Genomic DNA, 15,617 nt, shown 5'->3' on the forward strand with positions numbered 1-15,617 from the left:
CAGGATGTTAGATTTTGTAAGAGTGGTGTTTTGTGTAAGATGTAGAGATCAGCAGGAGAGCGTTTTCCAGTGCCAATGTATTGTGCTTTAGTTCAAGAACTACAGGTGCACTGGACAAAATGCATTCCATCGGTGTCGTGACCTGGCACAGCACCATGCCAGGTCACTTCCATAAAGCTGCTTTGTGACAATGTCCATTGTTAAAAGTGCTATACAAATAAAATTGAATTGCACTGAACCTGGAAAATGTGTCCCAGGTGGACAGGGTAAAAGGGAGGACATGGCGGAACAGAGTGTATAAACACACTTCACTGTTTAATCTGTAGTTTATTCTCCTGTTCTTATGTTCCTTTACATCACGGTGTCGAGAGCAGTGTGAGTGTAAAGCACCGATCGTCTTACAAATAATTCAGGGTTATTACAGAAAGCCCGTAATATATGAGGTACTAATCTGAAGGTATGAAAACGCAGTAAGCGCATGTAGGACCTCCTCTTCTGAAAGGCTTCTGTTTGCTCCAAATTGTTGATTGTGGGAAACAAACCCGTGGGAAGTTCTCACTTCTCCTGTGTGACGCCCACCGAGGCTCTTAATCTGGTTAGTTTTATGTTACTGTTCTGATCGCTCGGCTTCAAAACTACACCTGTGTGTGTGTGTGTGTGTGTGATGTATGCACTGCTGAAGTGATTAAATTAAAATAATAAATATATATACATGAAAAAAATATTTTATTCAGACCAGGAGTGATTAAAAAAGAGGAAAATGTCACAACAGACCAGGTGTCCTGATTCTACAATAAATTATTCAAAACTATAAACTGTTAAGTGAAGAACACGTACAGACATTTCTTTCTAGAGTGCAACACACACACACACACACACACACACACCCACCCCTGATCCACACTTTCATGCATTTCCCAATTAAACCCGGTGACGTCACAGAGGGAAATTAGTCCTTTCACCTGAGCACTTTATCATTCTGTCAGAGCACAAAGCCATGGAGGAGTAGAACACAGAGGATTATTTTTCACTAATATCTTTTTATCTCTGCTTTTCTATAAATCTGTTAAGTCTGTCATCCGAGCCGGGCGAGATGGTGGAAACACTCCACCCTACTCTCTGTCACATTCAGCTCTCGTGTGAACGCGTTTTCGTGTGAACACGTTTTGTGCAAATCCCCAGAGACACGTGTTTTTGTGAATGAAACCAGAACAAGACGAGCTGAAACTCAAGATAATGGACAAAAACACAAAAGATGAGTGGACAGGAGCTTTAACTAAAAATATTATATTTACTGTTATAGTATTGTGGAAGTGAGGAATAAACTACAGCTACAGCAGGAAACATCAATTATTATTTCTTTCATTATTAATAAGGGTTAAGAACATAAAGGAACATAACAGAATCAGAAACAGAGAAGAAATAATAAATAAAGTAAAACTGAAAAGTAATAAATTCAATAAAGTCTAGTAGTATTGGTAGTAAGTAGCAGTGTGGGTGAGACGGACAGCAGTGAGGGTGAGACAGACAGCAGTGTGAGACAGACAGCAGTGAGGGTGAGACGGACAGCAGTGAGGGTGAGACGGACAGCAGTGTGGGTGAGACGGGCAGCAGTGAGGGTGAGACGGGCAGCAGTGAGGGTGAGACAGACAGCAGTGTGGGTGAGACGGGCAGCAGTGAGGGTGAGACAGACAGCAGTGTGGGTGAGACAGACAGCAGTGAGGGTGAGACGGACAGCAGTGTGAGACAGACAGCAGTGAGGGTGAGACGGACAGCAGTGTGAGACAGACAGCAGTGTGGGTGAGACGGACAGCAGTGAGGGTGAGACGGACAGCAGTGTGAGACGGACAGCAGTGTGGGTGAGACGGACAGCAGTGTGGGTGAGACGGACAGCAGTGAGGGTGAGACGGGCAGCAGTGAGAGTGAGACAGACAGCAGTGTGGGTGAGACGGACAGCAGTGAGGGTGAGACGGACAGCAGTGAGGGTGAGACAGACAGCAGTGTGGGTGAGACGGACAGCAGTGAGGGTGAGACGGACAGCAGTGTGGGTGAGACGGACAGCAGTGAGGGTGAGACGGGCAGCAGTGAGGGTGAGACAGACAGCAGTGTGAGACGGACAGCAGTGAGGGTGAGACGGGCAGCAGTGAGGGTGAGACGGGCAGCAGTGAGGGTGAGACGGACAGCAGTGAGGGTGAGACGGGCAGCAGTGAGGGTGAGACGGACAGCAGTGAGGGTGAGACGGGCAGCAGTGAGGGTGAGACGGACAGCAGTGAGGGTGAGACGGACAGCAGTGTGGGTGAGACGGACAGCAGTGAGGGTGAGACGGGCAGCAGTGAGGGTGAGACGGGCAGCAGTGAGGGTGAGACGGACAGCAGTGAGGGTGAGACGGGCAGCAGTGTGGGTGAGACGGGCAGCAGTGTGGGTGAGACGGACAGCAGTGAGGGTGAGACGGACAGCAGTGTGGGTGAGACGGACAGCAGTGAGGGTGAGACGGGCAGCAGTGAGGGTGAGACGGGCAGCAGTGAGGGTGAGACGGACAGCAGTGTGGGTGAGACGGGCAGCAGTGTGGGTGAGACGGACAGCAGTGAGGGTGAGACGGACAGCAGTGAGGGTGAGACGGGCAGCAGTGAGGGTGAGACGGACAGCAGTGAGGGTGAGACGGACAGCAGTGTGGGTGAGACGGGCAGCAGTGTGGGTGAGACGGACAGCAGTGAGGGTGAGACAGACAGCAGTGTGGGTGAGACAGACAGACACAGTCAGTAAAGCACTGTTTATTCCTTTCTGCGTAAATAAGTTAAAAGATACGGACAAATTTTTTTTTTTTAATTATAGAAAAGAAATAAAATTCCAGCTGCATCGCCGTAGCGTCCAGTTTCAGTCTTTTTGTTTCTTTTGTAGTGCGCTTACCTCACTGACTCCGCCCACACTGTTCACAAGCCTGGCTCAAATGTGGGCGGGGCTTGGGATCAGTCAGGCACATGACTCACCAAAATCTTAAAATTTCAGTTCATATATATGAAAAATGCCAGGTAGCTTATACAGAGACTCAGAATATCACTAAACACTCAATTTACAGCTTTATAAAGATCAGTGTGTAATATTAATCACATAAACACGGGGTTACATGAGGTCATTCACACAGTTCACAGTGTGTTACAGAGACACAGCGGCTCCGTCCCAATTCACACCACTGCACACTTCATCACTTCACTCCCTCGTCTTCATCACAGTAACTCACTGGAGCTCACGGGTTTAATGTTAATGATTGTGATGATGATGAAGATGATGATGATGATGATGATGGATCTCTGACTCCGCCCTCAGATGTATGAGCTGAGTCTGTGCTGTGTGGACGGTGTGTGAGAGATTCGGGACACAGCCGACGGAGTGTGTGCTGCCACTCTGCTGGAAGATTTACAACAACAGATAGTGAGGCAAGAGTGTGTGTGTGTGTGTATATGTGTGAGATAAACTCACATTTTCTCCACTTTGCTGTCGTTTCCACACACACACAGTAAGCAGCAGCCACCAATCAGAGCGAGTGTCGCTGAACACCAGCCGATATACAAACCCTCTCCTAGTTCAAACCTGCAACACACACACACACACACCATCATCACACACACACCATCATCACACACACAGACACACACACACACACACACCATCATCATCACACATACACAGCATCATCATCATCATCACACAGACAGACAGACACACACACACACACCATCACACATACACAGCATCATCATCATCATCATCATCACACAGACACACACCATCATTATCATCACACATACATACACATACACAGCATCATCATCATCACACACACACAGCATCAGCATCGGCATCACACACACACCCACACACACACACCATCATCATCATCATCACACACACACACACACACAGCATCATTATCATCACACATACATACACATACACAGCATCATCATCATCACACACACACCCACACACACACACCATCATCATCATCATCACACACACACACACACACACAGCATCATCATCAGCATCGGCATCACACACACACCCACACACACACACCATCATCATCATCATCACACACACACACACACACACAGCATCATCATCAGCATCGGCATCACACACATACACACACACACACACACAGCATCATCATCATCATCATCATCACACAGACACACACCATCATTATCATCACACATTCATACACATACACAGCATCATCATCATCATCACACACACACACACACACACACGCACAGCATCATCATTAGCATCGGCATCACACACACACACACACACACAGACACACACAGCATCATCATCACACACACACACACACACACACAACATCATCATCATCATCACACACACACAGCATCATCATCATCATCGTCACACACACACACACACAGCATCATCATCATCATCACACACACACAGCATCATCATCATCATCATCACACACAGACACACACAGCATCATCATCATCATCACACACACACACACACACACACACACAGCATCATCATCATCATCATCATCACACACACACACACACACACTCACTTGATTCCTGCATAAAGTGGGTTGTGGAACTGCTGTATGATGTTGGAAGCGTACCACGACACGGCGATCATCGTACACAAACCTGCAGAAACACAACATCATGTAACACGCACTCCCTCACACACCCAGAGCACGTACACAGTAACACAATACAAACACTCCAACATCAAATAAGCATTGTGAAGAACAGTGTGTGTGTGTGTGTGAGAGAGAGAGAGAGATGGAACCCTAACATGAGCAAGGCTCTAGCTGAAACACTAAGTAGTGATGATTTGTAGATGAGATCTGTGCTGCAAGCGACACACGTTATTTACTGTGCTAGTGTCCGTTAGTGTGTTAAGTGCATGTGTTAAGTACCCTGCAGGATGAAGAACACTCCTCCCAGGATGGCGATTCGTCCCTTCACCGCGTAGTTCTCTCCTCCGATTCTGGAACACTGCATGCCGACCAGCGTGAAGACGAGACCAAACGACCCCAACACGATGGAGGTGATCATAAGAGCACGACACACCTGAATATAAGCTGAACACACACACACACACACACAACATTCATTAACACACACAGCATCATAATCAGCATCACACACCATCACACACACACACACACAACATTCATTAACACACACAGCATCATAATCAGCATCACACACCATCACACACACACACACACACACACACACAACATTCATTAACACACACAGCATCATAATCAGCATCACACACCATCACACACACACACACACAACATTCATTAACACACACAGCATCATAATCAGCATCACACACCATCACACACACACACACACACACAACATTCATTAACACACACAGCATCATAATCAGCATCACACACCATCACACACACACACACACAACATTCATTAACACACACAGCATCATAATCAGCATCACACACCATCACACACACACACACACAACATTCATTAACACACACAGCATCATAATCAGCATCACACACCATCACACACACACACACACACACACACACACACACAACATTCATTAACACACACAGCATCATAATCTGCATCACACACCATCACACACACACACACACACACAGCATCATCATCACACACACAGCATCATCATCATCACACACACACACACACACAGCATTATCATCATCACACACACGCACACACACACAGCATCATCATCACCACACACACACACACAGCATCATCATCACACACACAGCATCATCATCATCACACACACACACACACACACACACACAGCATTATCATCATCACACACACGCACATACGCCATCATCATCACACACACACACACACACAGCATCATCATCACACACACAGCATCATCATCATCACACACACACACAGCATTATCATCATCACCACACACACACACAGCATCATAATCAGCATCACACACACACACACACACTTAGAACCCAGCGCGAGTCTCAAATATTCTAAAACAGGAGTGTCTGATCCTATCCAGAAAGGGCCGGTGTAGGTGCAGGTTTTCATTCAGAAGCCACACCTGAGTCTACTGAAATCCGAGATCAGCTGATTAATCAGGTGGAATCATGTGGAATCATGTGGAATCAGGTGAAGGTGAAGGTGAAGTGACCCATACTCGGAATTTGTGCTCTGCATTTAACCCATCCAAGTGCGCACACACACACACACACCCGGAGCAGTGTGCAGTGCCGGGGAGCAGTTGTGGGTTCGGTGCCTTGCTGAAGGGTCTCACCTCAGTGGTGGTATTGAGGGAGAGACGCTGGTCATTCACTCCCCCACCTACAATCCCTGCAGCACCTGAGACTCGAACCCACAACCTTCAGGTTCACCTTCGGGTTACAAGTCCGACTCTCTATCCATTAGGCCACGACTGCCCCATTAGGTGTGGCTCCTGCTTTCCACTGCTGCTCTGAAACACTGCACTGAACTTCTACAGCATAAACTCTAGACTCTAGAACCCTGAACATCTCTCTGGTCTAGTGTCCTCTGTGTTAGTGCACTACATAGTGTACATTACTGCCCAGTGCAGGGAGCAGGAGGTAGGGAGAGATTTGGAACACAGACCAGGAAAGTCATAAAGCTTCAGGAAGAACTGTGAGCTGAACATCACACAGAGCTGTGACTACTGAACATCTCTTACAACACTAACACTAACCCTCAACACTAACACTAACCCTCAACACTAACCCTGAACACTAACACTAACCCTCAACACTAACACTAACCCTCAACACTAACACTAACCCTCAACACTAACCCTCAACACTAACCCTGAACACTAACACTAACCCTGAACACTAACACTAACCCTCAACACTAACCCTGAACACTAACCCTGAACACTAACACTAACCCTGAACACTAACTCTGAACACTAACCCTGAACACTAACACTAACCCTCAACACTAACACTAACCCTGAACACTAACACTAACCCTCAACACTAACACTAACCCTCAACACTAACCCTCAACACTAACCCTCAACACTAACACTAACCCTCAACACTAACCCTCAACACTAACCCTGAACACTAACACTAACCCTGAACACTAACCCTGAACACTAACACTAACCCTGAACACTAACACTAACCCTCAACACTAACACTAACCCTCAACACTAACCCTGAACACTAACACTAACCCTCAACACTAACCCTCAACACTAACCCTCAACACTAACACTAACCCTCAACACTAACACTAACCCTCAACACTAACCCTGAACACTAACACTAACCCTGAACACTAACCCTGAACACTAACACTAACCCTCAACACTAACACTAACCCTCAACACTAACCCTGAACACTAACACTAACCCTGAACACTAACCCTCAACACTAACACTAACCCTCAACACTAACACTAACCCTCAACACTAACCCTGAACACTAACACTAACCCTGAACACTAACCCTCAACACTAACCCTCAACACTAACACTAACCCTCAACACTAACACTAACACTAACCCTCAACACTAACCCTGAACACTAACACTAACCCTGAACACTAACTCTGAACACTAACCCTGAACACTAACTCTGAACACTAACCCTGAACACTAACCCTGAACACTAACACTAACCCTGAACACTAACATTGAGCACTAACGCTGAGCACTAACCCTGAACACTAACCCTGAGCACTAACACTAACCCTGAACACTAACCCTGAACACTAACACTGAGCACTAACACTAACCCTGAACACTAACCCTGAACACTAACACTAACCCTGAACACTAACGCTGAGCACTAACCCTGAACACTAACTCTGAACACTAACACTAATCCTGAACACTAACTCTAAACACTAACACTAACCCTGAACACTAACACTAATCCTGAACACTAACTCTGAACACTAACACTAACCCTGAACACTAACCCTCAACACTAACACTAACCCTGAACACTAACACTAACCCTGAACACTAACTCTGAACACTAACCCTGAACACTAACATTGAGCACTAACCCTGAACACTAACTCTGAACACTAACACTAACCCTGAACACTAACCCTGAACACTAACACTAACCCTGAACACTAACCCTGAACACTAACCCTGAACACTAACCCTGAGCACTAACACTAACTCTGAACACTAACCCTGAGCACTAACCCTGAACACTAACTCTGAACACTAACCCTGAACACTAACACTAACCCTGAACACTAACCCTGAACACTAACTCTGAACACTAACCCTGAACACTAACTCTGAACACTAACCCTTAACACTAACCCTGAGCACTAACACTAACCCTGAACACTAACCCTGAGCACTAACACTAACCCTGAACACTAACCCTGAACACTAACCCTGAACACTAACACTGAGCACTAACACTAACCCTGAACACTAACCCTGAGCACTAACACTAACCCTGAACACTAACCCTGAGCACTAACACTAACCCTGAACACTAACCCTGAGCACTAACACTAACCCTGAACACTAACCCTGAACACTAACCCTGAACACTAACACTGAGCACTAACACTAACCCTGAACACTAACCCTGAACACTAACCCTGAACACTAACACTAACCCTGAACACTAACTCTGAACACTAACCCTGAACACTAACGCTGAGCACTAACTCTAAACACTAACTCTGAACACTAACACTAACACTGAACACTAACCCTGAACACTAATGCTGAGCACTAACCCTGAACACTAACTCTGAACACTAACTCTGAACACTAACCCTGAACACAAACCCTGAACACTAACCCTGAACACTAACTCTGAACACTAACATTGAGCACTAACGCTGAACACTAACCCTGAACACTAACACTAACCCTGAACACTAACCCTGAACACTAACGCTGAGCACTAACACTAATCCTGAACACTAACTCTGAACACTAACACTGAACACTAACCCTGAACACTAACACTAACCCTGAACACTAACTCTGAACACTAACTCTGAACACTAACATTGAGCACTAATGCTGAGCACTAACCCTGAACACTAACCCTGAACACTAACTCTGAACACTAACACTAACACTGAACACTAACCCTGAACACTAACTCTGAACACTAACTCTGAACACTAACCCTGAACACAAACCCTGAACACTAACCCTGAACACTAACTCTGAACACTAACATTGAGCACTAACGCTGAACACTAACCCTGAACACTAACACTAACTCTGAACACTAACCCTGAGCACTAACGCTGAGCACTAACCCTGAACACTAACTCTGAACACTAACCCTGAACACTAACTCTGAACACTAACCCTGAACACTAACCCTGAACACTAACACTAACCCTGAACACTAACCCTGAACATGCTTTGATGACTCAGCAGGACAGATTATTTCCTCAGCAGTTTCAGTGGAGTTTGAGAGTAATAAAAAGTTATTGAGTGATCAGGAGACTTTGGTCCAATGAACATGATAAAATACTCTGAGTTTCTCTGATGGAGATGTGGGCGACACAACACCCTGAACACACACACACACAGCGATGTGGCGACTTCCTCCTCACTTTATCACCTGAACGTTACACAAATGAAAGATTGGTAAACAAGTGATGTCATGAAACTTTGGCAGTGAGGTTTAATGAGGTCTCTCTCTCTCTCTTTCTCTCTCTCTCTCTCTCTCTTTCTCACACACACACACACACACACACACACACACACACACACATTCTGCTTTTAACACATGTGTCTTCCACACACTGTACAACACACACTGTTAGAGAACATTTGGCTTCCCATTATCCTTATATGGTCAGTACTTCCTGTCCTGGTTAAACCTTTTTATGTGTTTGTCCATTTTTAATTTAATGTCTTTTTTCTTCACAGATTGTGCTTTATTATAATGTTGTACTGCAGTGGGGGAAAATTAATATAGTCTGGAAAAGTATTTAATGAAGGAAAAACATAAAAGTTGTGATTGCATAAGTATTCACCCCGTTACTGTGAAACCTGTAAATTAGTTCTGGTTCAGTTTCCGTCAGAAGTCACATGATTATTAGAACGGAGTTGAGCTGTGTGTGATTAAAGTGTCACGTGATCTCAGTATGAATACTCCTGTTCCTGGAGGAACCCAGAGTGTGTTAGAGGAACACGCAGCATCATGAAGACCAAGGAGTGAAGAAGAAAGAAAAGAAGTCTGTGACAAAATTCTGGAAAAACAATCAGGATTTGTTAAAAGAAAAAATCTCAAACATGAACTCGAACATCCCACAGAGCAACATTTAATTACATCATTAATAAATGGAAGGTTGTGGGAGTGAGCACTTATCCAATCAAACTTTTACATTTTTTATTTGTAAATAATTTTGCAGACCATATTGATTTTTCACCACGTCAGTTAAGTTCATTTCAGTTCCAGACTGTTACACCACAAAATGTGGAAAGGTTCAAGAGGGGGGTAAATACTAATCAAGCTATTAATCAAAAGGGGGATTTTTATAAGGTGGATTTTTCTCATTTTATAAACTAGAGATTTGTAATTCACTCACAATCCCTCTGAAATCTGAGCCATGAGATCAGGCCTCTTCTTGGTTTTACACCAGTATTCCACTTTATTCAGTCTGACGCTGTGTGTTTGAGTTTCTCAGCTAATCTGCGTTCGCAGCATTGGAGTGTTTGCTGCCCCGGCTGTGAGCTGATAACAGTGATGGGAAAATCTCCAGTAAAAATTTGTGTGACTGTCGTGGACGAGTTTGTGAGTGAGTCGTTGTGTGAAGTCACAAAACCAACATAAAGCCTTCAGTGAAACAGATGATCATTCTCCATAAAGCAGTGTTTTATAACTGTGCTGTAGTTAATGTTTATACTTCATACAGTGTTACGGTTCTGTCAGAGTCAGGACCAGGGCAGCGGGGTGAAAGGTGACGATTCTGCAGGAACACAAACACTCCACTACAAAGTCTGGAGTTATTTAATGCATTTACGCAGTGTTCAGAGGTGATCATTAAACCCTGCTGAGGTGTCAGAGAGCCACTGAGCACTGAGAACATCACATCTTCATCAACCTTCATCATCATCTTCATCTCAGAACTGACAGAACTCTGAATGATCTCACTCATGCTCCTGCGTCTCTGATCAGCTCACGTTCTTCAACGCACTGTCACAGGAGTAACTGCTAAACTAAACCTTTATCAGTATGAACTCAGAGAAACATGGACTACTGTTTCAGTCAAAATTAAATAAACAAATATGCCTATGATATAAACAATAAAATGAAGAAATGCAGCAATAAATATATAAATGAGTCAATAAATAATACTGACTCATTGTTATTAAATATTATTTCATCATTCTCATTTTCACAAAATACACTGTCACATTTCAGTTCGTTTAAATTTCCTAATCACAGGTTTTATTTCACAACAGCTTTTTTCAAAAGACTACTTTTATTTCATAATGACCCATTTATTTCATTCTGTTGTAATCTGTCAGTCAACACCAGTGGGCGGAGTCAGAGATGATCACTGGTTGCTCACACATTCAGGCCACAGCAACAGCAACTAATACACTCATTATATAGACCGTGTTCTTTTCAGGTTAAAGCTTTAAACTGCTTTACTACATGACTGAGAGAATATTTCTGAATTCCTCAGAGAGGCTGACAACCGTTTGGACGGCAATCCATCACCTCAGACTCAGACTGAGGCAACAACAGCCTGTCACTGCTGAAGTCTTCTTATACGAACTTCCATATGAACTTCCATACAAAATTCGATACGATCATGATGTTTATCCAGTCTTCAACATATTACAACTTCATCATCATGGTTTATATCCTGAAAAGCACTTATCAGCCTGATAGTTAGCCTGTGATATCAGCCTGATATTAGACTGGGATATTAGACTGGGATATTAGACTTTGATATTAGACAGGAGGTGAAATGATTGTGGAGTGGCTGGCGCTTTATGTCCCACGGCGTCCTCATGTCTGTGTTAGCTTCTGGCTCTTCCTTTTAGTTACGCTGTCATAGCTAGTCTGGCCGGAGTCCCTGCTTGCTCTCTGCACGCAAAGTACATTGTCCTTAACCATTACATGACAACCTAACAATCTCTCCCTCTCTCTCTCTTTCTCTCACTCTCTCTCTGTCAAGCTACACATTCTACTCCCGAGATGCCAGTGATCCTGAGCCCTTCTGTTCTTCAGAACAGCCTGATCCATCCTGATGCCCTACTTCTGGTTGGAAATCACTCGCTGCTCTGAGGATGGCCCACAGCCTAAAGTTACATGAGATTAGTGAGGATGGAACCACTGAGAAACCATGAAGATGGCTTTAGGACTGCAATCGACATGAACAGCTTTGCACTCAAGTCTCCATCAGTGAACAGGTGATAACTTCAACAGAACAGACTTCAAGTAAAAACTATAATGAATTTTCTGGTCACACAACTGCACTATTTGTCCATGTAGTACACAGTTATAGAAGGGAATGATTTATAATCGCACTATCGGGTGTCACCCAGATGAGGATGGGTTCCCTTTTGAATCTGGTTCCTCTCAAGGTTTCTTCCTCATATCATCTCAGGGAGCTTTTCCTCACCACCGTTAGCTCTGACTTGCTCATAAGGGATAAATTCACACTTTTTTTAATTTATATCCTGAATTTATATATTTCTGTAAAGCTGCTTTGTGACAATGTGCATTGTTAAAAATGCTATACAAATAAAATTGAAAAAAACATTTTTATGTCTATCAGTATATCAACAATGAAACTATTAGTGTTGAGCAATTCATGGCCTGATTAATGGCATAGTAATATTAGTGTTGGGGCAAAGTATTACACACACAAACACACACACACACACACACTATCTCTCTCTCTCTCTTAAATGCAGATAGGGAGTGATTTATAATGTATAATAAATATAATAGTAATTTATAATTTTTTAGTGTTTCAGATTGATAAAGCTCATCTTCCTGCCATGTTTCCTCCAAATACCAAACAATAAAATAAGTTAGTTAAGTTATGAAATAAATGTAAATTAAGTAAATGTGTCATTATGAAATAAAACTTGTTATTAAATACAAACGAACTGAAATGTTATGTTCGTTTGTATTTAATATTATGGTGAAAATGAGTATGATGCAATAGCAGTTTATAATGAGTTCAGTATTATTTATTTATTATCTCAATTGATATATTTATTGCTGCATTAAGCATTTTATTATTTATATCATAGGAATATTTAGCTAATTAATTTATTTAATTCCATACATAATCACACCTCGAGGATCACTGCTGCACCCGGAGATTTCTTCTGCACCTTTAATTCTCACAGCGTGTTATTCCCATTAATCCTGTTTGGAGTTGGGGAAAGTGTGTCGTCTCTCCAACTCAGGAACGTTCCCTTTCTCACAGTTCGATGAGTTTTAACACTCTTTATTTTTTAACCTTGCTTGAACATACTTCAGTGACTCCTTCAGCTCGTCCCCTAACCTCCGGTGCTCAGGGTTCATTCTTCTGTTGTTGATCTGCATTTTCTCTCCTCTACATCTCTTCATGTTTAAAGTGGAAGAGCTGAGAAGAAGTGCTGGGCTTCAAACTCACAACCTCCTGGTCATAATTAAGCGTTCTTATAAAATTTTGCATGATTATTTAATTGTTGTGTGTGTGTGTGTGTGTGTGTGTGTTACATACTTGGTAAGGCGAGTAAGGATGGAAAATACCAGCAGTTGTAGATGCCAGTCGAGTCATCAGCGCAGGACATCCACAGGTTCTCGAATAAATTGGAGGTGAGGATGGCGCTGCCGTCATTGCTCGACTCTTTCCAGGATCGGACCTGCAGTGACACGGCCGCACTCACACACCCCAAAAACCCTGCACACAACCCACACACCTGCACTGTGTCTTTCATCCTGTCTTCTAACACACACACTCACACACACTGAGGAAGAGGAACTCCTGCTCCACATGTTTACACAGGGGTGTGTGTGTGTGCGTGTAGGGGGTGTGTTTGATCTGGATAAACTACTGTCACATTATCGCAACACTCCATAAACCATGAGTTGCACTTGCTCACTGCCCACACACACGCACACACACACACACACACACACTCACACACTCACACTTGCACTGTAGTGCAGTAGTGTATGAATGATTGATCCATCACTATGATGAAAGGGTGAGTGAGTACATCACTCATATCACCATCACCTGTCAATAATTAACACACACGCACACACACACACTCACACACAGAGCATTTAACCAGCTCAGGGAAAGAGGAACAGAAATACAGTAGTGTTCACACCTGGAACATCTGCACTGTATAACATCTGGAACATCTGCACTATATCTTTACAATGATTTTAAAATCAAAATTATAAATGTACCTGTTTCACTTGCCCTGCTGCTGGTTTATAACTGCGCTGTGTGGATGTTCCAGTAGATGAATAAACACTCTCCAGTTAGTGCAGAATGCAGCAGCCAGAGTTCTTACTAGAACCAGAAGATCTGACCACATCACCCCATCTTATCCACACTGCACTGGCTCAGAGTAAATTACACACTGATTATAAAATTCCATAAAGCACTGAATGTTCTCACTCCACAGCTCCTGAGCGAACTTCTGGTCTATTATCCCATCACGCCTGCTTCTATCAGAAGATGCAGGCTTTAATATCAGAATACAGTGAGGGGAAATGTGTTCACACTGCTGTCTCTGTTATTTAATACACTTCCAGTATATCCACGTCAAATATACACATAATGTCTTTTGACTTGGTACAGAATATGAACATAAAAGTATGTATTCATAAGCATAAACAAAGATGTTTAAAAATCTAAATTGCAAAGCTGTTGTTGGCGATTACAGCTTTGAGATGTGTACGGTAAGAAGTACCTCATTTTCTATTTCCATTCCTCTCAGCAAACCTTCTTCAATCCCTCTGATGGATTCACAATTTCAAAATTGTCCATAAATTTTCAGCGAGAATGGGACTCAACTCAGGAGATTGGCTCGGCCATGCAAGGCCTTCTTGAGTGATTGTGGCTGTGTGTTTAGGGTCTTTTATTGTTGAAATGTCCATCTTCTTCGCCTGGCCCTCCTTTCCCGCCTGACTCATCCTGATTTATCTTCTGCTCAGAGTTTCTGTGTCTCGCTCTCTGCTGCTGTAGATGGTTCCACACCGACACACAGAAGATTTACACTTCCCAAAACCAGTTTCTGTCCAAATCTCACCTGTTTTCAGTGTTTATTCTCACCTTGGATTCTGTAGATTTGTATATAAGAGCTGCTGCTGTAATCATAAAGACTGTCCTCTGCTCATCCCATTACTCATTACTCTTATTCACAATCTGCTCATACTGAACATCCTGTAAACACACAGGGAGTTTTTCTTTAAAGCTACATTAAAGCTACATCTGGATTTCTCTAAAGTTGCACTGTGATAATTTCTGTTAATTAAAATTAAATATAACACACAGAAACAAATAGAGAGAGAGAGAGAAACAGGGAGAGAAGCAACAGCTGCCTATTTATCTGCTTATTT

General features: G+C 43.4%; 1 protein-coding gene across 2 annotated transcripts; it reads right to left on the reverse strand.

Moving 5' to 3' along the window:
* Nucleotides 1–2,746: 2,746 nt before the first annotated feature.
* LOC117596215 (claudin-15) lies at nt 2,747–14,035 on the reverse strand. Of its 2 annotated transcripts, none has more exons than XM_034300504.2 (5): nt 13,762–14,035; nt 4,946–5,110; nt 4,589–4,670; nt 3,478–3,588; nt 2,747–3,402 (listed from the first exon to the last, which is right to left on the reverse strand). In XM_034300504.2, the coding sequence occupies exons 1-5, from the start codon at nt 13,976–13,978 to the stop codon at nt 3,321–3,323; spliced, it is 657 nt and encodes a 218-aa protein (XP_034156395.1). In that variant the 5' UTR covers nt 13,979–14,035; the 3' UTR covers nt 2,747–3,320. The 2 variants fall into 2 exon arrangements, with proteins under 2 accessions (XP_034156395.1, XP_034156394.1); XM_034300503.2 differs by having other exon boundaries at nt 2,747–3,405; nt 13,762–14,034.
* Between the last annotated feature and the right edge of the window lie 1,582 nt (nt 14,036–15,617).

Source organism: Pangasianodon hypophthalmus, chromosome 27 (genome assembly GCF_027358585.1).
Source record: "Pangasianodon hypophthalmus isolate fPanHyp1 chromosome 27, fPanHyp1.pri, whole genome shotgun sequence".
NCBI classification, from domain to species: Eukaryota; Metazoa; Chordata; class Actinopteri; order Siluriformes; family Pangasiidae; genus Pangasianodon; species Pangasianodon hypophthalmus.

Excerpts from the sequence above, each read along its gene's own strand:
- LOC117596215 (XM_034300503.2), bottom strand. The coding sequence starts at position 13,978 with ATGAAAGACACAGTGCAGGTGTGTGGGTTGTGTGCAGGGTTTTTGGGG. Across the intron at positions 5,111-13,761 it reads ATCCTTACTCGCCTTACCAA|CTTATATTCAGGTGTGTCGT; the intron begins GTATGTAACACA and ends GTGTGTGTTCAG. Across the intron at positions 4,671-4,945 it reads AGTGTTCTTCATCCTGCAGG|GTTTGTGTACGATGATCGCC; the intron begins GTACTTAACACA and ends GTGTTTCTGCAG.